Source organism: Homalodisca vitripennis, chromosome 2 (genome assembly GCF_021130785.1).
Source record: "Homalodisca vitripennis isolate AUS2020 chromosome 2, UT_GWSS_2.1, whole genome shotgun sequence".
In the NCBI taxonomy this organism is placed as follows: Eukaryota; Metazoa; Arthropoda; class Insecta; order Hemiptera; family Cicadellidae; genus Homalodisca; species Homalodisca vitripennis.
Genome location: NC_060208.1, coordinates 50197382 through 50224968, shown reverse-complemented (window position 1 = coordinate 50224968; position 27587 = coordinate 50197382). Strand labels below are relative to the sequence as shown.

Genomic DNA, 27587 nt, shown 5'->3' with positions numbered 1-27587 from the left:
AAGACTTCAATATTGAATATCATGGATAATCTCTTTTAAGAATTTTATGCATATTCAAACATTTTGTGAGTCGGCATAGGCCAGTTTCTCTTAGGCCGTAACCATCACTAAATGAATTTGTGCTAAACCACTAGAACTATTACTTTCAAAATGGGATTAGCATTGTGTATTTCTTTTAATGGAGTTTTCTTATGGCCGTAATAAATGTCTGTGGTGTTTTAGAGACCATAAAAAAAATATCGGCGGCACGATAAAATCAGTTTAACTTTATAAATCGATGTCCAAAACAAGAAGAATATGTCAAGAATTTCAATTAATATTTTTTTAAGATAATTAAGGATTTATTTTGTAAGTAATATACAAGATACATTGTTCTTTTACCTCTTTTAAATTAATTTTAATAGTGGGTTTGAGTCTACACTAAATAAAATCAAACTTCTGATAGATCAATAAATAAATATTTATTACATAAAATATTTCATCATAAAATACAACAATGGGTTACAAATATCGATGCTAAGAACAATTTTTTTCCTCCAGTAAGTAACCACAGTCCCAGCTCATCCACAACAGACTCCATCCTACATCTTCCTATTTACAATCAGCTTGGCACATTAAAATTACCATACGGTAATGAACGATGATATATACAGAAATGCTAGGTACGCCTCAATGGAAGAACAAAGTACACAGAGATTTGATTCGTAGAAACATTTTTCTGTTGTGACAGACGTTTCGTCACGGACTGTCGAGCCGTCTACCCGCGACTTGGAACTAAGTGGCGGGAGATTACAACTGCTACCTGTACAGCAACATTAGCGCTCCTAACGTCGACTGCAGTAACATACTCCACCGCGTCTTGACGTTGTGGCCTGGAAGGTAAAATACATGTTTAATCGTCTACATGTGTTATTATATGGTAGAACTATGTACGGGTGAACGATTTATTATGTACGGAATGTATACATGTAATGGAACTACTTATATTCTGTTAGTAAGTAACCAACCAGCAGAAATTATTGATTAGCCATCATTGAATGGTGATGTCAATGGCTGTCACTAGCAACAAATGTATGTTTCCATAAGCAGCTATTTTAAAGTGATCTCATGGAATCTCATAAAATAAAGGATACCTTAGGAGAGTTACCTGACTGTGGGACAGATCTATATAATCTAATGTATCTCAAATCTACAAAATACATACATAGAATAAAAAGCTTTCGATACCCCTATACTCACAGTAAAAATTAAGAAATATTTTTAATACAGTAGATACATTTAAAATCAGTGTTTCAATACGAAAATCTAAAAATATTACAAACATTATTTCATGAAAAGGATTAATATTGGGTTAAAATTCCCCAATTGTTGCGAGCATTTCTATCGCAAAAATAAACTACGAACTGCATTAATAAATTTGATTAATGAAATACAATATTTGTATACTCTTTTAGGGGTTACCAAAACTCCCTTTTATATACAAATAATTCAAATAAACTTAGTATTTTACTATAAACTGAAATCTCATTAAAATAACAAAAACTCATTTTAGAAAGTAATTTGCTAAAATTTGGATGTCTGAATTTTTTTAATGAAGTGTTTTAACTGTTTGTGCAAAAAGTATAAGCTGATCGAATTTTTTTACTGTTTAAAACAATCAAGAATATATTTTATTTATTCCATGGTATAACTTCCACTTTTCATGGAATATTCAAACCTGGTACTACATTTCATATTATTACTTGTTTGTTGGCTATTTGTGGGTAAAGCTGTCCCTTCTTGGATTATCAGATAACATGAGATAAGATAACCAAGAATTTGTTGTATTTATTAAGTCATAATAACTTTTGATGGAGTCTCCTCCATCAGTATACTACAGTTGCAACGACTTTTCCTCTGATTTCCATTGTTGTAAAAACATAGCGCTTGAATATGAGATCGGGATTAGTTAGAAGCTTACAGTAGACAATCTTCTTTTGTACTATCAGCTCTGAAAACATTTATGAACAAAATTTAATCAAAACTACTCCCAAACAGAATTGACTGTAAGGAACTTTAAAAGCTGCTAGTTGCTACTAAGTAACAAGGCACTAAATAATTAGTAACAATTTATAGTTCAAATATTTAACATCTGAAATTTTAAAACCTTATGAAGAAAATGTAGCCTAGTTATCAAAATTACTCGATTAGTTTTGGGTTTTGGAGCTCCTCATCATTAAAAATTAAAAATCCTTCTGGAAAGAAGGGCCAAGGAGAAAAAAGGATAAAAACATTTGATAAATAAAATACAAAATTCTGCAGTGCAAGTAAGTAGTTAAATCGTAAGGTATAAGCTTCTGGTACAGTATAGTTTCCAGGAATAACTTACTTGAAGAAGACTCTCGGTTATCCAGTACCGATGCAAGTCTGGGCCGATCTTCCGCAACGGCCACTTCAATTTGTTCCGAGTAAGTTCGGAAAACGCCGAACATGTCGGCGACGCACTGCACCCGAACCTTGTTGCCCAGGAAGCTATTGACCTCCACAGCTAACTGGGTCAAGGTCACAGTGTTCTCCTCCTCACCGAAATGGACTGTTTTCAGATAAGGCCCTGCTCCTACCTATACACATATACTTTTAATTTTTATAGTTGCAGTAAAATCTAGCGGAATTAAAACATGTTGGCCTATTTAATACAACTCAATATTGGCTCCATGCTAAAGGTAACAAATATAGCCAATATCAGATATGTATTGCAAGTTTTTTGAGTAAAAAGACTTCCAGACTTTTCCCATTATTACCAAAAACTGGACATGATGTTTGGAGAACTAATATATTCTTCTTGAACTAATATGATTCCAAGTACAATATCGTTTTTACGCATCAATCAAAAATATATAGTTTGTAAAAATCGCTACAAAATCATAGTAATAAGATAACAAGTCTTATTAACTTTCTTTACCGGAGGAAAATAAAAAAGAATAAAACAAATAAGGTAATTTTTTCAGTACGTTCAAACTTTATAGATCGTTAATCCTGTTTCGTTTTCTTTCTTAAAGATACACACCAGTCTTAGAGTAGCAAAGTTTTGCTATATGGTAAACAAATGTATAACTCAAATACATACTGTAAAATTAAACATCCTTAATTCTGCTACTCATGAAATACCTATTTCACCAGCTTAACAATAGACATACTGTGGTAAAACCGATCGTGAAGAGTTGAGATAGTCCTAAATACCAAACAGGCGTTTTCAGAAGTATATGAATATGTCCAATAAATCATTATATTGTTAGAAATGTGTAAAACGTAAATCCTCATACCATTTGAGAAAGTGTGTGTTCGTGAACCATCAATGGGTAATACAATGATAGATTGTGATAAACAGCTGATGTGTCTCAACACAGATACACTTGTATGCTTCTGATGGCATAATTAATAATGAACGTCAATGACGAATCAGGAGGCACTAATAGATAGTGGGGCACAAAAGAGGTCATTAGTGAACTGGACAAACAATAAAGGGCATATTGTTTCAGGGAGCGCCATCTGTCGCAACCCTTTCACTGCGTATTTGCATTTAATATATCTTTCTTACTGTGAATAATATTTGGGTGGTCTCTTTTGTTATGAATATATCATTTTTAAATCTACAAACAATCAGTGTTCTTTGTTATCTATATGAAGACGAAGATGTAGCCTAAGTTTGAGTTATGTATTACTGACATGTTTGCCTACAGTTTAGTATACGAATACTAAACATATAAACCTGCATGTTGTACCTTTTGATGCGGAAGTCCAATGACAGTAATTAAAGATAAAACTTGTTGTTCCTTTTGTAACTTACCTTTTGAAATTGAAATGTAAAGTTTTATGATATTCTACGAAGTACTCTTTGCCTTCCATTCATGAAAAGCTATGAGTAATAAAAAGTTTTAAAACTTATAGCAAATCAACCGTCTCCAAACTGGCGGTAGCTAATTAAGGTAAAAATGTGTGTATTTTTAAAATGCAGTACTTTTAAAGTTGCATTACAAGGGATTGATTACCTATATAATTTTCACTAAGTATTCGGTTAAATTCGTTTTAAAACTTGTTTTTGCACCAATTTTCTAGATTTAGGAATTAAAAGGTATTTTAACCATATCATTAACTGTAAAGTAAAGGAATTTGACATAATATATAATCATATTTCCTTTCCTATTAATTAGTACTGTTGCACAATAAGTAGCTTTTACAACACGTATTCTCATATTGACCTCGTTCTTTAATTTTGCACTTACCAACATCATTTGACATATTCAACTATAATAAAGATTGATTCACACAAAAATATTTCACCAAGACTTGATATATGTAAAGGGACATATTGTATGAGTATCTAAATAGGTAATGTAAACTGACTATCATGACGGGTTTCCGGTTCAAACGATGTTTCAAGTCGATATATTGCTAACACAATTCAAATAAAGAATTCATGAAATATCACGTCTCGCTGTGGGGAAACCTATATTTAACCAACAATATTGTTCTAGAACTTGGAAAAACCCTAATAATTAAGATTTATGTTGAGATTTGAGGCCAGAATGTTGCTGATATACCTTTCAACTAATATACGGATGAATGTTTATTGTTAGCAGTTTCGGTTGAACATAGTTTGACTAAAGATGGATCTCCAGAGCTAGGACGAAGTACTTTAAATTTGAATTGGGTTAGTATTTTTTTACGCAGTTTGCTCAATATTTTATTTAGTCTTCATACTGACCGCGTCACCGTAATAATTAGAATCAATATGAATTGACCTTAAAGTCCTACGAAAAATAATGCTCAAAAGAAATAAACCTGCATGTTGTACCTTTTGATGCGGAAGTTCAATGACAGTAATTAAAGATAAAACTTGTCTGTTCCTTTTGTAACTTATCTTTTGAACTGGAAAAATAAAGTTTTATGATATTTCATTGTTTAGAGTCTAAATTTAGAATTACATTTCTATTTAAATTATCCAGCTTATAAAGTTGTTTTGCTCTTATCTATTGACACAAGAGACAATTCTTTTACCCAGCCGACATGTATATGTGGAGTAAAACGAAATTGTCCCTCACTCACCTTATTACCGTTGACATAGAGAGTGAGGTTGGTTGGAGGGCTGGAGGGAGGAGAAGTACAGTTTCCTCTCAGTGTGTCTCCAAGGTTGTACCGGCTCTTTTCAAGCTCTATAACTGGTTTTTGCTCCAGTGGCCCTGAAAAAGTTCCTTATAGTTTGCATTTGTTTTTTATCTCAACTCATTTTAAAAAGTATCGCTTTCGTGATAAAATTACAGACGGAAAATGTGTGAAAAACGATAAATATAAAAGCAAAATTTTATTGTGAGAAGATTTGTACACATATAGTACTATTACAACAACCTCACTTTTATATTGATTCTTATAATTTACTAGATATATGTTTGAAGAGGAACATGAGCATATTTGCTCTTTTAAATTAGTTCATATTATACGAAGCAAAGCAAAAACTTTGATTACGAAACTACCCTAAAGAGCCATCAAGAGCTACTTACTTTAAACAATGTAAAACCTTTGAAATAAGACACTTTAGCACAAGGTGCATTCTGTGAAGTTTACTAAAATATATTCACCTTAAATTGGTTATTCAATACTGGTTCTCAGATTAAGCTCTGAAGTGCTTTAATACGCATATAAAGAAGAAATATAGATGAAACATTAAATCTAAAACGTGTTTTAGATGAAATGACTTAAAAGATATAAAAACGAACCCATCAATCGGATCTAAAAATATTTGTTGAATGTAACCGACGGGTGTTTTCATATGCACAAATGAGTTTATTGTTAGTTTATTGTAATAGGTAAAATTTGCCAATACATAGAAATACATGTTTTATAATACTCGAAGCCGGATGTGTTGCAATCAAATACATTTTAAAACCTCCTAATCAAAATTAGGATCAATAATAAATTCTTATTTTCTTCTTTAATTTATATTTTCTTATTTTCTTCTCAATATTTATAATAACTATTGGGTTACAATCTTCTGATGAAAAATCGTACAATAAGTCTGTAAATTTATAATTACAAGGTTTCTTTATACTGTATATTAATAATTAATCCATGTCCTGACCAAATCAGCTCCTTCCAGTTCATGGTTAGTATGAGAGCTTAATAATAATCGTAATTTTCACTTCACGTCATGGAAACCGTTTTCAACATGGGCCTATAAAGGAATTCTTGGAATCGATTCACCCGTACTAATGATGTTATGAACGCCTAGTCATAAATTAAATACTAGAAAAGAAGTTAGTTGCTTTGTTCCTTTACAGTTTTGGATGATGATTTTGAATTTAGTGAGAATAAATATTACTAATTTTCAACATAGTTAAAGAACACCCCTTTAGATACTTCAGTAGAAATTAATTTTAGCTTTTATTTGGTCATTTAAAAATCTGTTCTCTGTAAAGTATAATAACAAGCACACAAGGCGTATGAGACAGGTGGATCGAAGGTATTTGGCTTGATACCATCAATCTGATATCTTACCATTAGTCATTAAAATAAATGCGGAAAGAGAAATACGTTTTTTGACGTTGTTGGTTGAACAGTGGGGTAAGAAAAATATATAAATAAACTATTAAAGTAAAAGATGTTTTTGTAACAGGAAATAATTTTATTGCATTTTTGTACATCATTTCTTGTGGCCGGTAAAAGTAGATTGCATTGTGTAGTGGTAGACAAAAACACATTTGGATGGTGTGTTGTAAATTTCAAAATGATTAGTGTTTCACACAAGGAAGATCGTGTTTTCTTTTTACACGATCGTTAAACTTGGCACCATCAAGTTTTAGAGAATATGATCTTCATTGATTTAAGACTTACAAAGGGTAAATTCTGGATACAGTCCAACCTGCGGGCTTAATATAAATAGTTTCCTTCCTTAAAAATGCCCATTTCACGTAGTTTCATGTTAATATTCCAGTTATAAATATTAGTGTAATAGTATTCGTACAGTTATAAATAACCAAGACAGCTCCAGAGTGACTTTTCTATAATGAGATATGGAGAAATAGACAAGGGGACAGTCGACGTGGGGAAGTACTTTCCTTCAGACCAAGTAGGGGTTAGATATGCACAAACCTTAGCATTTTGATTCTTTCAATCCCTATCTTAGCAGGGGAGATAAAAGCTATACAGGTTGGAACTAGGAGAGAGTAAACACTTACGCACTATATTCATATTAGCCGACACAAGTTTTGTGAGGAAATCGGGAGCATCCGTCGACACTTCGCAGAGGTATTTTCCGGACATGGCTCTTTGGACATCTCTGAGAACAACCTTCTGCGGTCCAGACAGGCTCACCTATACCATCCAGTCATATGTTAGAGAAGTAAAAGGCTCTTCTTATAAGCGTGCATCATCATTTTGTAATAAAGAAGTTTTTACTATTAAAAGTTTTAATACGAGAATAAGAAATGATAATAGATGATGAATTACTAATACGTTTGGCAAAATAAATGTGAACGAAATTAGTATTAAAGTGAGCAAGAAATTAAATTTCAATATCAAACAAAAGAGAAAATAAATATGACACTAATTGAAAGCCAATAATGTGACTTTAAATTGAAACCAATAAAATTTCTGTTGGAATACTTCAAGTAAAAAATAATAAATAAACTTCAAGTGTAAAACCTAATTAAATTGACAGGCTAATTTAAAATAGTATGTTTCTAATTAAAATCAATTCGAAAAAGGAAAGCTGTATCCATGGTATAATAATTTAAAATTTATAAATTATAATTTCATAATTATATTAACAAAATGGGGTAAACTTTTACTTCAATATCCTTTTTAAAACATTGTATCCTGTAGCATATTACCAAATTTTATATTTGTGGAAATAAGCAATGCATCCACATACTCACATCCACATTAAAACCTTTGATTGGGAAGACCCTTGTGTGTGGCAGCTCCTTGGGCACATACCGGAAGAACTCTTGGCGACCTTTGTACCACTTGATGGTGTACAGTTGCTCTCCCTCAAGGTCATAGATGCAGGAGAGAGACACTGTTGCTCCAGTGGTGACGGCCACCGGGACTCTGATAGAGACGTTCTTGAGGCTGCCGACTCCTGAACATCACAGTAAACTAGGTTGTGGCAAGGTGAAGACGAAGGTTGTTATTGCATAAAATACAAAAGCATTTTCAAGGGATTTCGGCAATGTTTCACTGTTGTATTTAAATTAATGTGTAATATTTCTGATAACCGTAAAACGGTTTTATTTTATTTAAAAAATCATGGTATGTTTACTAGTATTAAGCATTACATGTAATAAAGGTTACATAATCTAAAATTATCTTATTCTACCTTCCTTTAGGATAACAAAATAACCCAAAACTATTTTACTCATACAGAGGGATTTATATTGAATTAATATTTTGTGAGGTTATCACAAAAGAAACAATGTATACATAAAACAAGGATGGATTCAGGACATAATAGCATGGAATTTACCGAAGACTGGGACAGAAAAGATAAGGCAACATAATGGTTGGATCAACCTAAGCAGTGGGTGGAATAAGACAGAAGATTCAATAATTGGGATGATAATCCAAAGACGCTTAATCTATCTTATACTATAATTGCATCTCTGCAAATTCGTTTCGAAGATAGGGATTTAACAATAATAAGGATTGTTAAGGTTGCGTCAGTGATACTACACTATTTACATTTCACAAGTATGAAAAATAATCACAAAATATGTCATTTATCTCGAAGTAAAATGTTCTGAACAATTTTAATAGACACAGAGGAGTGATAAAAATATACATTTATAGAAACCGAACATTCTTGGTACCATAAACTGGATTGAAGCGGAAAAGTTGAAGTATGACAAACAAACTAACAAACATAATAAGTCGAGGAAATGTCCACAGTTATAAAACTGGCGATGATGAGAAAAAGGTAGGTACTAATATATCTATCATAGTAATTTTAAATCTGTGGCGAAACACGGGAAAAGACCAATTTGACAGCAGGGTGAAGAGACATACTAACGGAAACACAGAGAAGTAAGCTGGCCAAGAACAAAATATCAATATTGTGAAAAAGATGTAAAAGGCAAAAACAATAAAAGGTAAATCTGGAAATTCAGTAGTTTAGAAAGAATCGTTCACCAGAGGCAGGGTGGCTAAATTAATTGAAGATGCATGAAATACCTACTATAATAAAAAGTCCCGTGGTTAAAGATGTATTGATGTAACATTGTATAATTCAGAAACTCATTTCTGAGTGTAACATAAAATTCTGAATCTGTGTAATTAAAAACTCGAGGGACTTAGTGATGTGTACTCCGTCAACGCTGTTGAAGAACAGATTACATCGAAATGGTTTCCACAATGGCTACTCTGCGTAAACAAACCACACTGTGTGATGTGCGTATACGTTGGCATATCATGTTGGATCACTAGAGTCAGCTACAGTTCCCTTGCATTGCAATACACAACAAACGTCTTTTGTGATTTTACTGCTTTCTTTAACCACTTTAAAAATATTTCTATAATCAAGTTTATAGCCAATGTCGGATTTACTCTTAGAAAAAGGGTTATTCGTTGTAATAAAGTGTTAATCGTTTATTTCTACAAAACCCTCCGCTCATTTCCAACTGACGTAGATATGTTAGAGAATCTTTTTCTTTTTTAAAACACCTTAGGTGAGTTTTAACCATGTCATGATACAGGTCACGTAACCTCTTTTTAACACCAAATAGTTTGTTTAGTAAATAAACAAAGTGAGTAACTTAAGGTGCTCTAAACAAATATTTAAACATTTAAATACCGATTAGAGCTGCTCTTAAGAAAAAATCCTATCCTCATAAATAATATAAAGGGAATCTATTTTAAATATTTTTAATTTGAGGAACAGTGTTAGTCAAAACTGGTATTAGGGGTACAAATCAAAACTTTTCAAATATGTACCTGTAACACATGGTATATTCTCTTAAAGCAGTACTCAGCAGTTGAAAATGTTTTATTTACAACTAATTAACTTTCAAATACCATGTCACATGAACATATTTTCTAAAATCTATCAACCTCTTAAAAAATAAATATTTTGAAAGAGTTAAAATAATCGCGGCTTAAATATGTAAATATAAGGGTACATAATGTTGTTACATAGAGTCTTTGCCAAGTCCTTTCATTGGAATAGGTAAGGACATGAGATTGATACCATTGCACATCACTGACAAGATGTAAGGGAGATCTGAAACTAGTAAACTGACTGGAGGTATCTATAATGAAGCCAGAGTGGCAGTAGAGGTATAGAGAGCTGTACCAGTGTGTTTAATCCTATATTCCTTGTATAAAGTTTCTGAGTCAGCATATAGAAAGGGTCCACGTAAATAGGACCCCTATCTGAATATGCACGCGTTACCACGTATCAAACGGTTCGTAACAGGCTGTTAGCATATTGAAGGATGTACTCAACGTCAAAAGCTTTTGACTTATCTCATCTAGTCATCCATGATGTTAAATGTAAATTAGTTCATTTGCTATTTAGATATATAGCACAGACAAAAGATTATGTAATAGCTGCCACTTGAATTATTATTGTATTAAACAGGCGTTTGTCACATTCAAAGAAGGGTAGAAGGAATTACAATTATCAACAACTGATTGTAATTAAAAATGTTTGGGTTCTGTCGCATAATATTAGTCTACACAGTCATCCTTTAGATTCCGCCTGTTTTATGTCGGTTTGTTTTCTCCTTAAACTACTATTTAAACTTCTTAATTAAAAATGTCTTATTAAGAAATACATTTACATGAGGTGTTAAGCATATATTTAAAACTATTAAATCAACAAAGATATAAATACTGTTCAAAACATCTCAAAACATTGGATCTACGGTATTACTATTGTATTATAGTGATTGATATATCAGACGCTGCACTAAGCTCAAGGTGAAGTGCATCTAAACAGAACATTCACAGTGATTGATGCGATTAACAATGTATTAAATGTCTCCAGTTAAACTTTGACATTAGAACATTATTTTACCATGTTTAACAGGTAAACTTATGCACAAGTTAAATTCTCGTTTTAAAGGTATCCCTTATCAATCATATGATTTTTGTTTAATTCATTCTGCTAATAATATCATATAAAAACAATATCCTAAACAATTTTAGGATCACTGTGTTTCTTATGGTTTCTGAATGTGCAAAAATATACTTATTATGTATATAAATGTCTTAAAATATTTCTAAAAAGTATTCCATAGCCAATATCTTCTACAAATATTTCAACCTCCCAACTTAGATTACCACTGTACGTGGACGATGGCAAAGACCCTTCTGTCTCATAGAAATTTTGCTGATAATCAATTTTGCTAACATTATCAGATAAAAACAATATCCTAAACAATTTTAGGATCACTATGTTTTTTGCTGTTTCTGAATATTAAAAATATATACATATTATGTATATAAAGTTCTTAAAATATCTCTAAAACATATTCCATAGCCAAGATCCGCTACACATTTCATTTTCCCAACTTGGATTACCATTGTACGTGGATGATTGCAAAGACCTTTTTGTCTCATAGCGATTTTTCTAATAATCAACTTTAATATCTTATCTATGTGAACTATTAATGCTTAAATAAAATGCATAGATTGAAAGAGAAACAATTGTCTAGGAAAGTTTACATGTAAAAATACAGAGAGAGACAAAACGTCCTTCACATGCAATATTTATTGTGTGCTTTTAAAAACAAGCCAGACGTAAACCCTGCTATTTTGTCTTTAATGTTTCTGTTGTTCACTTTACTTCACTTAGCAGAAAATACAGTAACCATTGTATGGTGTTTAGTAAAAATATTATATTAATTTGGTTAAGTCTGAGCAAGAATAAATAAGGCAATAATAGAATGGCAATTATGGAACAAAGTAAAAGAATATTCATTACGAAATGAAGGAAATGTTTCTTACTTACAGGTACATCCCACGTTGAGATGGTGGTTAGTTAGCTACGTTATAACCTTACACTTTAGGACGTCTATGAATTTGATAAGCTACTTCATCAACCTTTTAGAAGAAATCTTCTGCTACAGTGTAGTTCCTCTTTTCATGTTATCAATGACTTATTTCAGTATTAATCTGATCCGTTCAGGTATATAATGATGAGTCATACATTATGTCATAAACTACATGCCTTTCAATCACATTAGAACTGTAGTAGGTAATTTTCATTTGTAAACCATTGAATATAATTAAGCTGAAGAGAATCGTATCAGAAGATTATATACTGTAGATCTTCGATTTATCACAGAGTTCAAGCATATATTTTCTGCGTTTGTAAGCAGTATAACTTCAAAAGATAGAGCAAATACTAGATATAAGTACGCCACATATCGGGCAACAGGCATACGCTGAGTTTCATTGCGAAATTTCAAGACTAGAGCTCATTTCATTCATGAGATGTCCTGAGGACAGATAAACAGAGAGGCAGTTTATACAGATAATATTTGTACATTCCCCAGAAGATAAAACCGATAATGTGCCAGACTACTGAGTGATATACTTCAATAACGCTTAGGCAAACTCCATGTTTGGACATTATAACTCAATCTTGTCTATGTAGAAATATAGTTTCATTCAAAACTAAACGTCCGCATAAAACATCTTTCTCAAGAATGTTGCCACATGATACATTCAAATTTGTTTCATTGAGTTAAGTTTATAGTGGTGCTTAAATAAAAGTGTTCTGGCGAGGTAGGTAGAGTGCTACGATGCAAGAGTGTGCTGAATACAAATTTTGTCGCCGACATTTAATATTGTCTTTCTATTCTTTTTATTTATATTTTTCTGTACAAACAATCTACATGAGATAATGGAATTTGTTTCAATCTTATATGATTTGTACTCAGGTTGTTGTACTTTTATTTTATCATTGCCATAATTGGCTAAAAGCTAGCGAAGTCTCACTTTACGGCTGGAAAACGTTTATTTTTGTCTTTATATATGTCTGTACACACGATATAACGAAAACTAACCTACCTGTAGACTTGAAAGTTTACACGAAGCTTTATGAAGCCTATTTTATATGGGCAGTACTGATTAACATCATTGTGTCATTTCACTAAATTTAATTAGGCTGAGTGTTAGCGAATATATTAACATTGATTTTATGATGACAACAAGACAATGGTATAACCCAATTTGTAAAAAAAACGGACCTATATGATATATCAATATGTGACATTTAAATTAATTTTAAAAAGAGTTAATAGTGTTAAAAATTTATGATCAAAATTGGTAACAAGATTTGATTGTGGTTTCTCACAAAGCTTACGTAACAATATTCGCTAATGCTTAGCTAAATCATATGGAGTGACAAGTACTATCATCGAATTGGATGCAATGATGCATATATAGAAACGAGTTTACAGTTTTTTAGGTTAGTTCGGTTTCCAGATATTGTGCGGACAGACCAACAGACTGAAATTAAATTCATTCAGACCCATGGATGATAGGCTTCTCTATCGCTAATGTATGTATATGAAATCTTTGAGTTTGTTTGTACGTTTGAGTATTTGATGAGGTAAATTTATTTAATAGCATCGATTTCTATTTTAGTATTGACTTTGATAATACTTCATGCAAAATGAAAATGGAATTGGACTGTTTAACATTTTTACACAAAGAATTTAATTTCACTAAAGCTAAAATGTATTAAGTTGTTTGTCATTTAATCTTTATTTATATATCCTACATATATACAGTTCAATTGCATCACGAGTCGTGAAAACCAATGTTCATTAGTGTTTCGTTTTTAAACTCATTGCGCGCGAATAAATAATGTTCTCTTCCTTTAGTGCTGCGGCATTAAAGAGAATTATCAATCGATGATAAACAGATCATAAATCCTGAACAATAATATCCCTACCACAATGGTGGATAAGGCTAATGTTGGGTGGAGTGGATAAGGGGAGGGTTTATCATAGATTTATCGAGTGAGACTAGGGCAGGTTTATTGGGACAGTAATAAACAACTTGAACCAGGCTGCGATACAGCTTTAAGCTTATATCTCTATCGGGATTGTTGCGGTATTAATGTACAGGCTATGTCGTGTCCAAGCGTTACATCGAACCGCGCTTGTGTTCATCGTAAAACTCCCCGTTAGAGATACTCCACCTCTGGGTTTTAATCGGGATTTAAATACTCCTATTGTAGAGTCATCAGTTCACATGCGTTATATTTTTAAATTCACGGTCATTTTTAAATGCAAGAAATACTAAAATAAAAGTATTATCAAAATCTTAAAATGTGAATATGTTATTTATTTCATACAACTTTGTATGTAATAAGTTTAAGTTTATTGTTATTTATATACACAAATTAATTTTAAGCTTCTAAGAACGTTTGATAACGATGTTAAATATGGTTCTTCTCTGAATAATTTCTATATTTAAGGTTTAACTATGTTATATAAATAAAGGTGACGTAATTAGCTCAGCGTTAATGAAGGCTATCACTCGAGAGCCTTGAAAATGTTCATTACGATATCTCGAAAACGAATTGACGTACGTACTAGAAATTCAGCATGTTGCTTCATTTTATATAAGCATCACTGTGTCGATGGGAATGCTTGACAAACCTTGAGATTCGGCTAAAAGATAGCAAATATTTTTACAATGTCTTTAAGAGCACCCATGATGGCTACTAGATAATAACAGAATGGATAAATTTGTAAACAGTCTGAATAAAATTATTTGAGGTTTCAGAATATGACATTGCTGTTAATAGGAAAAAATAGAGTGGAACTCTCATGCTATAAAATGATGATACAATTTGATTCCAGCACACTCTTCGTTGTAGTATCCTCCCTAGCTTTCCGAAACTAATATTATTAGAGCACTGCTATGAAATCTAACTTAATGAAAAAATAGTAAGTGTATCATAGAAATATATCTCGAGAAACGTTTAATCTGAAAACTTTAGTTTTTTAATAAATCTTTATTTCTACATGGACAACAATTATTTCTCTGACAGTGTATGTAAAGGATGCAATTTGCTGAACAATATTGAAACACATCACTTAAAAGACTGACAAAATTTCACTTTTATCTGCCGGGAAGATGTAAATATTTATTTTGTGATCGTCTATACATCCCTCCACATATTTCAGAAACTTCAGCGAAGCCTGTTACGCGATACGATGTGTGGCTTTATCCTATCTTGTATATGATTACGAGGCGTATAAATGTTTTACTTTGATTTTCTGTAAAACAGAGACCTTACAACCTGGCGGAGACCTGAACTGAAAAGTGTAGAAAAGCCTAAGTAGACCTGGATAGTGAACTACTAACGATAATCTACCTGAACTACTTTGAAAACTTAACCACCTATATGAACATGGAGAACCAGAAACCATTGAACATCTCTACAGTTGCTCACACTGTCCTGCGACCTGTACACTGGAGTGCCTCCTATCGGTTGAGGAAAACCAATGTGAATAGACAGGGGAATGCCGTCTCGAAAGGTACGGCTGTCTTGATTTTAGCCCAATAAAAATGATAAACTTCACACACTGTTATGACCTTACTGTTAGTGGTACAATTGTGATAAATACCTAGTTAGATATATTTAATACGCATTCAAATGCGTTCTAGTTCATTCAATAGATTATATTATACTCACAATAAAATTTAAAACCTTATGTAATGTATCGTTTATTTATTTGCAAGTATACACGTCAATATTAAAATAACTTTAAACTATATTAAAGAACCTTTAAAATTCTCAACACGTTATTATAATAATAAACCCATAATATTGAAGTTTCAACAAATTTATTTAAGTAGAAATTGGTTAGACCTATAGGAATGTAATTTTAATGTTGAAATAGCAGGGGTTCTGAGTTTCAAGTCAACTTTTTTGTTGCTCAATATTTTCATTCAGTTAGAAATTCGAACCGAGAAACGCATCACTAATGATAATAAATGGATTTATTACGGTGGTCCTATAGTTAAAGATACGAGTATATCAAACTAGGAGCTGTGTGCTAAGAAGTAACTCACTAACGGAAAATAATAAATTGGTATCTAATACATTTTTAAAACAAAAAATTATATGAATCTGAGTTATAGTATATTTACTGCACACAGTTTGATGAGTTAGATTTAACGCTGTGAAGTTGAACTATATTTACACCCCTCAGCAATGTTGGTAGGATTGCTGGTCTTAGAAATGTTGGTGATATCTCGCCATTTAGTCCTAAGACTCCTAATGAACCCTTTTAGGGTCTAGAGCTTCTCGCCTTGTTGGAATAAAACGGGAAGGATTTGTGGAGATGAGGAAATTTCCTACCATTGCTGGCCTTCAAAACTTGGATAAATATTTTAGTTTATATTAGGAATTACAATGTTTACAAATTTAGTCTTATTCAGCTTCATATTGTAGCAAGGATATCTAAGGATAACAAAATTTTAAATTCCCGTAGATGTTTTTTGTGGTTTATGATCTTGATTCAATGAGCCAAACTTAATGGTCCAAAAGGGATTGTAAGAAATACTTTCTTTTCTTTCTTTATTTAAATTGATTTCTTGTAAACTGATTTATATAAAAATCGTGAGGTTGTATTTTTTAGTTAAGAATACATTATTATGAAACACCATTATGATGGTATTTTCTTGGGATTAATAATAGCTAAATTGTACTTCTACTATGTGTAAGTATGGCAGACACCTCGTAATGTTTTTAATTGGACTAGACTCAATCTGGTCACACTACTTGTAAACGTAATCAGGATCTAATTCCAAAATGTTGTGACTGGCTTTTTCTTGTAAGGTTTGCTGAAGGATTGATCATTTATATAATTTTTTATGATTATTTGTTCAAATAGATTGAGTTTATATAAAAACATTTTAAATCTCATGAACCAGTTTAAAATCCTAAACTAATTTATTATACTAATTATTGCGTAAGAAGAGGATGACCGCTATTATGTTACTTATTATATACGTCCTGCTTATATGATTTTTCCAAAACTAGTAAGCGTATTTCGATTACTCTTTTTCTGTATCTTTACACAGATACTTCTATGCTAGTAATGAAGATATTTCTTACGAGAAGGTGAGTATACATAAAAATTGTAAGTCAAACATTTAATTGTATTGCAAATTTTATTGAAAGAATTATAATTATTGTATCATATAATTTTAAATAGCTTGTACTGATTTAATATTCCATTACACGGGGTTTTTAGCAAAAATTATTATTGAAAACTATAATCTTAGGATTGCAGGGGTTTAGGTTAAGGATATTCGATCCGGCAATACATTTCAATTTCCGGTAAACAGATATGGGTCATGCTAGTGCATGACATATCGAAACGTGCTTCGTTTAACACTCCAATATTTATCGTTGCTTTTTACGTACTAGATAAAAATACTCTTGACTCACTACGGTAAAAAGAGTGTACAACTTACGTGTTTGATGATCACTTTTATTTGGTGTGAGGAAATAATACTGAACTTTTACTTCACCGCTAGGAACATGAGACGTGCAGTGTGAACGTTTGGACAAAATCACGAATCGAAATTTGCTTCAGGTATGTATTTGTACTGAGCACAATGTATTTCGTTTGCCCTCAAGCTGCAATATCACCGACTGTCAGGAGAGCTTTCACGTGAACAGGCAAATCCACTTAGGACTGATCTCTGTTGTAACAACGAATCCTTGATAGGCAATTGCAGGCGTTTTAACTTAAAATGGTAGTCGGATGGAATGAAGGAGATACCAGGTATAAAAACTGTTTCTCCTGTATCACAAACTCTTGAGTGGTTGTTTCAATAACCTACAGCCACGTGCCTTGGTAAACTTTCGGAGAAATCAGATGACGCTTTATATAACTTTATTAATGTACCTTTTAGGTGAAATTTCAAGTGTATTTAAGGTATAGAGAACTCCAAGAGAACTGCATCCTCGGGCTTCACATTTGAGTTTACAGATTGACATTTCACTAACGGATTTAACACCTAATATATACCGATTGCTCGTAATGAAACACTGACGATCATGAAAAATTAAAAACACAAACAATAAAACAGACAAAGTTGCTATGAAGTTAACCAGAAGTCCAAGAATAACTCCAGAACAAACGATTCGCTAAACTCTGAGAAAAAACAGCGACGAGAATACCCTTACTTTACAGCCAACCTCAATTCAAAGTTGTTGGCTAATTTTTCCTACTAAGATAGGTTTTTTTAGAAATGTCATACATTATGAGCTTACAGTGACCTAAAGCAACTGATATAACCTATTTCAGCAACCCAGCTCTCTTTATTTCTTAAAATTGGTGCAAAACGTAATTTTGGTCTTTTAAGATTTTGATCTCCTTTTAAACGCAATTGATTTCAACCGCTTGTCCCTGCACATAAAGAGATTAAGTTGAACCATCTAGGCTAGAGTCTATACGTTTTGTTATTCTTGAGATATAACGATCAGTGAATAAATGAGTGAGTGTTAACTAGCTTATTGGCTGAACTGTAGCGAAACCCGGCAAGTGAGAGGTCCGGGTTCGAGTCCCGGCGAAGCAAGTTGTTTTTGCGATTCAATATTCATTTAAAATTGTATATATACAGTAAGCCTACATACCACAAAGCAGTAAAAAATCTGGTTAACGAGTCAGAACAAATATTTTGGTAAGGAGAAGAGAACTGATGCCCGCTATATAATAATTCAAGTCATTTTTAAATGAAATATTCTGTTCCAAACTCTTCAAATATAAAACTACGTTATATCAACTCCATCTTTGGTGAGCATCTAGTGACCTAACTTTACGTTATGTAAGCAGCTACGGGTTTTCTGCTCTCCTTATTACTTAGATTTTGCAATAAATATAACATTAGCCTTTTGTTAATCTGCTTACATTTAATTTAAAATCACTTTTCTTTAATATATAGATTGCGAGGGATTACCATGCCAAAAGAGTTCCTCCGTTTTATCTTATTTTAGTTATAATTGTAGTTATTTGCCTTATATCTAAATGTATCAGTCTATAACAACAACAATAAAATTATTAGCATTAAAATGTAATATTATTTTCAATATTAAAATAATAACAATATTTTCCAGGAATGAGTTCTATTTTAACTGTGAACAATTATATTGCCACAATGTTACTTAACGATTGTATGTGTACTAGGTACTTTATAAAAACATTATTTGTTAATTAGCCATGTACAATAGTTTCTCTTAAAACCTTTACATAGTTTTTATTACGTTTATTACACTGGAGACAAGTAGCTATTTTACTTATACATAAGTCGTAAATTTTTAGTTAGATTGAATTTAATGAATATTTCATAGTTTTTGCAAAGTGAAGATTGTCTTAAGATATAACCTTGTATAGGTTATGGAAAATGTAAAAAGTAATTGCATACATTAAAACCAATTTCAAATTTCATAGTTTACATAGAATCTTTAGAAGTGAGTTGTTATTCACCACTGACTGTATAGTACCGCACCACAAATGTTTGACGTTTGGCCTTAAGGCTATGCTAGAAATAACAAGTTACTATAAAGTAAGAATTTAAAAAAAGATAAGTACTTTAGTAGTTACATTTACTGAGTTCGGGTATAAAAAAATATTAGAACTTTATAAAATTGCAAGTTTTTTATTATGTTTGATAGTCTAATAATTTTTTTAGACAGTTAATAACAGTTTTTATTGGTTTATATCACATATCTTACGTATTATGTGTTACAAGTTGTAAGTATGTTGTTTAAATAAAATAAATAATAAAATTCCATAACAACACATATGCATTGTAAATGATATCTAAATAAATTATTCTGAGACATAAATTGCTTAGATAACATAAAACAATTAATAGCAATTGTTATGTTTACCAGTAAACGTTAAGGAAAACATCAGTAAACGCTCAAAAAGTAATGCCTAAAAGCATAACGATCCTTCAAACAGTTTACCAGTAGTAAGTCTCACACATTATACTCCCTTAACTCAATTTTCAGATAACATTGTAATGAGGAATTAAAATTGTATGTTTTATTACTTGCATAATTTAAAAGTAACGTTTTACGATCCTGTCACATACAGGGCAATTTGGCAAATGTTCGTAGAACCAAATGTTTGCGATAATGTTTGCTCGAGAAAGCCGTTACAGTTACGTGATCTGAAAACTTTTGCACTCACCTCTTTCTATGGCACGTGTATGTTAGAAATGGTTGGATATTGGTTCTTGATTTTCAGAAAAAGTAGTGTTTTACCAAAATTAAATCCACAGGTTCATTTACATATGCTGATACAAAAATATTAAAATGATGCAGCCTAGTACTGTATTCAGATGGCAATTTTTGAATCATATTGAGATAACATAATCTTCTTATGATGGTCTTGAAACGATATTTATAGTTTTATATTTTTCAAACGACTGAAAATTTAAAATGTTTCTTTCTTAAAAGTAAACCAATAGAAAAGATAATATCTAACGGAAAATTTAATTTTTATTTTGCGTTTTAATCTATTCTTACTACCTTCATCTTATTTACGACCTAATTATGATCATTTAACTGCTCTTCCTTGCCGGCGGGCTTATGTAATCACTTGGTGTGTGGATTTGTAATGCTTTGTACATGTTTAAAGGTACATATACCCTAACACCATAATCATCAGTTACCTCATGATCGCTCTCGAACACTTCAGTCCAGTTTTCAGTTCTTTTTTTCGTATGGACATTTTGTAACTTGAATTGGTGAAGTGAAGTGGTATTGAATTTGCTGCTTCTGAAGTTGTTTTAATCTTAACCATAGGTATTTTATTTATGTCACCGTTAGCGGAAGTAATGAGTTTACAGCCTTTGTTTAAACGTTAAGATCGGTTTCACATCATCATGGTTAGAGTGTGTTAATAGGGTGGTCCCAGTTCCTTACTAGTTAAGTTGGAACCCATAAAAAAGAAGCTATGATACATAAATGGCCTAAGATTTAAGGGCTGGCAGGAATTATAAATTCAATAAGCAAGAGAAATCGGCGTTTATAATTTTTGTGGTTTGTTGATGCGACGTCACCATTTTGAATTTAAGTTATAAAAATAAACTTGTTTTTCCAGCATTTAAGGACAAAAAGTTAGTTCTTAATGGAATATATTTCTCGGGTGACTGTAGACCTAAATTAATTTAATAACACTTTAAAACGAACTCAGTAGTAATAAAATTACTTTCCTCAAGTTGAGACATACAACTTTCCTCAAGTGGATAGTACGGTATCCTGTTAATTTCATTATCTTTGTAAAGGTTTTGACTTTATAACTGAAGATTAATGTAGCTTAAACACTGCACAATTAAATATCTATCAATAAAAGCTATGCAATATATCGTTGTTTTCAATTGGTTACACCAGGTTATCATTAGAAATACGGTGAGAGAAATATATGTTTTTAGTAAATGGTGCATATGGCTACTGTTGTGTTTATCTAGTACACTAGTTAATAACCTACATTGTCACGATAATATAGTTATAAGATATTCAAGTTGCATTGCTTGAATACTATTTGAAAATTAAAATAAATATATTCAGATATGCTGGAGTTACCCTTAGATTTACCTCATTTAAAATAATCTAGCTGAAGACATAATGCCGTTTACTGAATATATAATAAAAACGAGATTTTTAAAGACAGAAAATACTTTTAATATTAATAAATTATGTTTGACATAGCATATCCCTGTTAGCTTTGTTGGCGAATTACAGTTCTGTATATTATTTGATGCGACTTCCTTCTCAGACATCAGCATGTGGATAACTTAATTAAATCTGGTGCATCAATATGACCCGGAGTTCCTCTTATGTCTGAGGATGTTCACCGCTTTTCTTACTGCCACCCACATGTTTGGTTGTGTTTGAAGCCATGTTATGTTTTCTAGCAAGAACTAGAATAAATTTTATATAACTATAATTCATTTAATAACTCCATTCGAGTATGTATTAAGGTAGAAAATGTTTTCTAATTATAGTTTGAATATAAAAAGATCATTTTTAATGTATATACCTTTGATATAAGATATCATTTTGAATATTTACCTCATAAATATTTTATAAAACCTTCAATACGGCGAATCGTTTACTGATAAAAATATATTTTTAATAATATACCTTTGATACACAATATACAATATTTATTATGAAATATATATATATATATATATATAATATATATATATATATATATATAATATATATATATATATATATATATATAATACCTTTGATATGGTTACTTGTTTATTCTGGATTTAATACAAAGGTGCTTATGATCCCAACTTAAATCTTCGCGATTAATTAAGCTTTAGTTTATGTAGTATTCACGTATAATTAAGAAGCTCTGTAATTTTACTTTAAGCAATATATGCAATTATTTAAAGACCCTTAAAATTTTGCTTCATTATATTGATTGCACCGTTACTATTTCACTCCTTGACACGTTTATAGGTGAAGATATAAAATATCATGTGTTATCAGTAGGACAGTATTCATTATCCTATATTTTATAATTTTGTATTTATAACTTATAGTAAACCTTAAACTGCTGTGTCACTCCTTGACACGTTTTTAGGTGAAGATATAAAATATCATGTGTTATCAGTAGGACAGTATTCATTATCCTATATTTTATAATTTTGTATTTATAACTTATAGTAAACCTTAAACTGCTGTGTCACTCCTTGACACGTTTATAGGTGAAGATATAAAATATCATGTTTTATCAGTAGGACAGTATTCATTATCCTATATTTTATAATTTTGTATTTATAACTTATAGTAAACCTTAAACTGCTGTGTCACTATTTTTGAGTTTAGTGGTGTAGGCTTTAAAATTAAGAATGGAGCTGTGATCATTTTACCTTGTTTCAAATAAGTTTCCAACTAGGAAATGTAATGTTTTCTTATTAAGCATGTACAAAAAAGTTAAAATTTAAAAAGTCAGCAATTAGGTCAAGTAAAAGTTTTTGTTTTTAGTTATAAGAAATTTATATTATGTTAGAGAAATAGCATAGGACAAAACTGCTGTAACTTATCTGCTAAATACGTCTGCTTTAAAACCTTTAAAGCTTACAGAGCTCTATAAAGTACACGGGGCTTAAGACTGGTGCAAGGGCTAAAGTGATATATTACACCTGTAAAGGCTATATTACAGCTATACGCCAGAGTTTTTAATTAACCATTCCAACCTATGTCCGTACACCCACGTTTATATTTTATACAACTTGTTAATTGAAAACTGATTACTAATTTAAAAATCCTACACTTGTTAAGTGTAAGCTTATACATTTTGACTCAGCGTTTCGTTATATTTCCTTCTGATATTTTATAAAGTTAATATTAAGTTACCATGTAGTTAACTATTTGCGAATCATGACGTGTTTGAAAATAGCTATCGAATACGTAATATATAGTTTACACATTCACGTCTCAACAAAACTTTTTACTTTTCACCTAATTATGTCATGTTGTTTCAAATCTTCAAATCTGAATATTGCTATTGAAATAGTTGTTAGATTTTTATATACAATCAGTAATTTTGAATTAACATTAACTTTTTTACATAATAAATCGAAATATAACAGTTTAGTGTGCCGATGGTACACTAAGCTGCTATGTGAAGTCGACGTGTATCACCGTTAGATTATTAATTAAGCTATATACGTGTTAAAATCTTAACCTTATATTCTTAATTTAATCTTAAACCTTATAATGGGTTATAAATCTCAAACATCTACATTGGTGTGTTAGAAAGTTTGCATCATTTAGTATATCTACTTACCATAACGGGAAAAATCCTCTCAAGTAAAATAAATTATTCTATTTCTCTCTATATTTTATGACTTACCAATAACAAACATTAAATTTTTAAACTATACTAAACACATCATTTATTTAGTGTCAATGTTTTTTATCTGAAGTGTTACCACATATTCCCAATTAGTAAGTCTTTTTTTTACTTTTGAATATAGTTTCTGTTAGACCTAATATCGATTGCCTTGATGAACCGAAAGCAGTATACTATGATGGAAAGAGAGGAGGGATTACTGGTAATGTGCCAACTCTGAGCACGAACTGCCTTCATAGTTGTTCAACTTGCATAGAATTTGTGTCTCGGCATTACCTTACATTCAGAAGTTTTAGTAGTTCAACACAGTCACTACAAAACATTCATATTCTATTTGTTAGGAAACCGTACCAAGTTACAGTAGGCCACTTGATAATACCAATTCATAGTTTTAAAATAAACACAGTATAGATTTTTGTTACGATTTATTCAGTATTAACTATAAAAAAATAGGATATATGGTTTGAGACTCATGACAAAAAAGTGATTCAATGACACTAAGATTTGTTTTGTTATTAAGTTGCGTTTGGTATAAACAAAAAGACCGTGCCCGATTTGGATGAGTTTAATGAGATTTGAAATTTCCAAAATAATTCTTGACGAGTTGTTTACCTATTAAAAAATATATATTAAAAGGTATATATTTTAAAATTATTTTAATAAAACACTAAAACACTGAAAATGCACCTACTTGTGCATTGAAATTTGAGTGTAATAGTTTGATAAATATATTGTTTTAAGGAATAAATGTAAAACAATACTTTTTGTAACTAACTTCTAATTTTCCTTCTTTTTTGACTAATAATATAAAAAAATGAATTATGTCGATTTTTATACACAGTGTAACCATGGGTACTATAACAAGCACGCTTGTTTCGTCCCGTTTCGTAATGGAAAAAATCAAAGTGATCAGAACAAACTCAAAGACATCGAAAAAGTTTCTAAGGCAATGGTGTTTACAGATCTGATGTGATACATCGTCTAGTGGTCCTCAAAGTGTTAAAATTAAAAATGAAAAAGGGAAACAACTTGTGAATTTAAGTAGGAGTAGGAAAAATTGAGTGCTGGGCAGTTAAAATATACATATTTTCCGTCACTACAATCATAATTGATGATCAAGTGCACAGAGCCAGAATCCAGTTAGAGTGCACACAAGAGAATGCACTAGAAACGAAATGCAGTTTTTGAAGAAGGAAGAAAACATCGAGAGTAGCCAGCCTATGTTGAAGTGATGAGGGTTCAGATATTGATCAGATAAAATTTAATAATATTTCTATCGTCAGGCTATAGTAATTATTATCACAATACGAGGAATAGAAAAGAAATTGCTTAAAGTAGGTATATTGCACCACACTTACTGAGGTTACACGTATACCCTCCAAAAACCCGAGAAACGAGCAAAGCGAGTGAAACTACCCGGTAAAATGCGTAGGCGAATTGGATAATTTCCTACTTCTAAATGAAGGTATAAATTTAAAGGTTTTTGTGCTTCTCTTTACATATAAATAAAACGGTGCAAAGGAATGCTATGAATATTAAGACAGTTTGTATGAATAAAAAGAACTACTTAAATAATACTTTTGTGTGATATACTAATTTACGATTAGTATAACAATGATTGTATTGCACTAAATGCATTCAACTAAACACCTTCGTACTCGACTTTGAATGTTCAACACTGCTTTTAAAAATTTAATTTCCAAGCATTATTCCGAAATGGTTCCGTAGATAGAAATATTATTCGATGCCCATTATTATCCATCACACATCATCACTTGAAATGGAGATATTTATAACGTCTCTTTTCTCCAACAGGAAATTGCAGCAAAACTTGGATAAAAACTGGTAGAAATTAAAGAATTTGTTATATTTTAATTGTAATTTAATACGAAAATCATGATTAATTTACATCTAATTAATAATTTATTATTGACAGCCTGCTTTAAAACGTTTTTCTATGAATAATTTATAAATTTTAGTCTTAATACAATTTTATTCAACATGTAAGTGGAATACCACTTAATAAAAAATAATGTTATTTGCAAAATGCTCGACTTTTTCAGTGTGTTATCGAATTATTTGAAATATTATAATCCATTAAATACTACGAGTGCTGATATTTGAATATTTGCATTAAAAAATTAAAAGAAACCAATATTCTCTCATAATTAACACTTTTTATTTGCTTAAAAAGATAAGTGTTTTGTGTTGCAAGTGAAGCACAGATTAAATAATTAATATAAACATAAGCCACAAGCAAAATTACCGACTTTACTCTGAAACACTCTGGTAAATGGGCCAGTTACAAAGTTCATACGGCGATGAATATTAATAACTGTTAACACAATAAGTGGCGAAACCTCATTCCGCTAAAGTGGAGAGATGAGTTTTAAGTTATGTTACGTGTTATGATCGTAAAACTAAACTCTTGTTATCGCTAAACTGATGATACTGAGTAAATATAAAACTGTATCAAAAACATATAATTAATTTCTTAAAATTGTATACGTTCTGGAAAAACAGTATTAATTAAAATATTTACTAAGCGGTTGTTTAAGAGCATGTCAAAATATAATTTTTAAATTTAACGTTACAATATGAGTAATTGTCATAATATGTCAATATATGTAATAATTTTCAATTTGTCAAGAATCAATTTTAATTATCTTCCTAGCTATCCTTAGTACAAATTGTATTACAATTTGCAACAGCTTTATCATTATTCAGTTAGAAATAAGTTATGAAAAAAGAATTTCAAGTATAAATATAATTTATCAGTTATTTTTTTAAATTATTTTAATATTACCTGTAATAAACCATGGAAGGAATACAAACATACTCCAAGCAGAGTTCAGTATACACAAGAGTAAGCTGAGTAAGCGTGCCCTTTTTGAAGTCATCTTAATTATTTTCAGTGACAATCCTGTTCATTTGCTAATTTACAATGAATAAAGTCACTGACAATTTTCAATTTTAACATAATGGGATTTTAAGAAATGTAAACATTTATTTTTTTAAATCTATGAGCCTTCCTCAGCGGTCACTATAAACACTGTATACGCGAGTAGCGCCACACTCTAAACACGTGTTGTCGCAACGCGCGACTACAAAATACTGAGGATTGTCGGAACAGCTAGCGACACTAGCGCTAGGGGCACCCGGCGGCGAGACAGTGTACCACATTCCACTTACATGACAAGTGGTCGGCTTGGCACGATAGCGGGGCGCTGCGTGTGTAAACAAGAAAATATAAGATGTAATGAAATAAGAGCTCTCGCCCGTAGCGCCCGGTGTTTTCCTCGTAGTAGAAGCGGATAGCTCCCCAGCCACCGCCTCGTTTCGAGCTCGGATTTATTGCATTGCCAAAGTTTACTTGCGATATATGGGAGAAGGCTTTTACAAAGTTTTTCCAAGAAATGTGTTCCTTGTTTGTTCTCAAAGGATACTAGTCAGAAGAACGTAGTAGATGTGGCTCAAAACGGTCTTACTAGCATCGTAAAAATTTCTTTTCGATGAATACAATAGTCTGAATGTGGTCTCTCACCAAGAGTGCTAGAAAAGTTTTGCATTAGATGATTGTTTGGATATTAAATAACAAAATTTAAACAACTCTTATCGAATTAGGTATTTTGTATTGACATAGGAAACAGTGCTAAAATAATAGTCGATTAGTTGGTTATGAGA

General features: G+C 31.3%; 1 protein-coding gene across 1 annotated transcript; it reads right to left on the bottom strand.

The window, feature by feature from the left end:
• Window positions 1–444: 444 nt before the first annotated feature.
• Window positions 445–27000, bottom strand: LOC124356251. The gene is made up of 6 exons (XM_046807435.1): window positions 26710–27000; window positions 7911–8116; window positions 7212–7347; window positions 5086–5219; window positions 2369–2600; window positions 445–872 (listed from the first exon to the last, which is right to left on the bottom strand). The coding sequence occupies exons 1-6, from the start codon at window positions 26801–26803 to the stop codon at window positions 799–801; spliced, it is 876 nt and encodes a 291-aa protein (XP_046663391.1). The 5' UTR covers window positions 26804–27000; the 3' UTR covers window positions 445–798.
• Between the last annotated feature and the right edge of the window lie 587 nt (window positions 27001–27587).

What these genes read in the sequence shown, in the direction of transcription:
- LOC124356251 (XM_046807435.1), bottom strand. Translation starts at nt 26,803, where the DNA reads ATGACTTCAAAAAGGGCACGCTTACTCAGCTTACTCTTGTGTATACTG. An exon ending in TCTATGTCAACGGTAATAAG is followed by an intron (nt 2,601 to 5,085) that starts GTGAGTGAGGGA and finishes ATATGTGTATAG; the next exon opens with GTAGGAGCAGGGCCTTATCT. An exon ending in TAACCGAGAGTCTTCTTCAA is followed by an intron (nt 873 to 2,368) that starts GTAAGTTATTCC and finishes TTTACCTTCCAG; the next exon opens with GCCACAACGTCAAGACGCGG.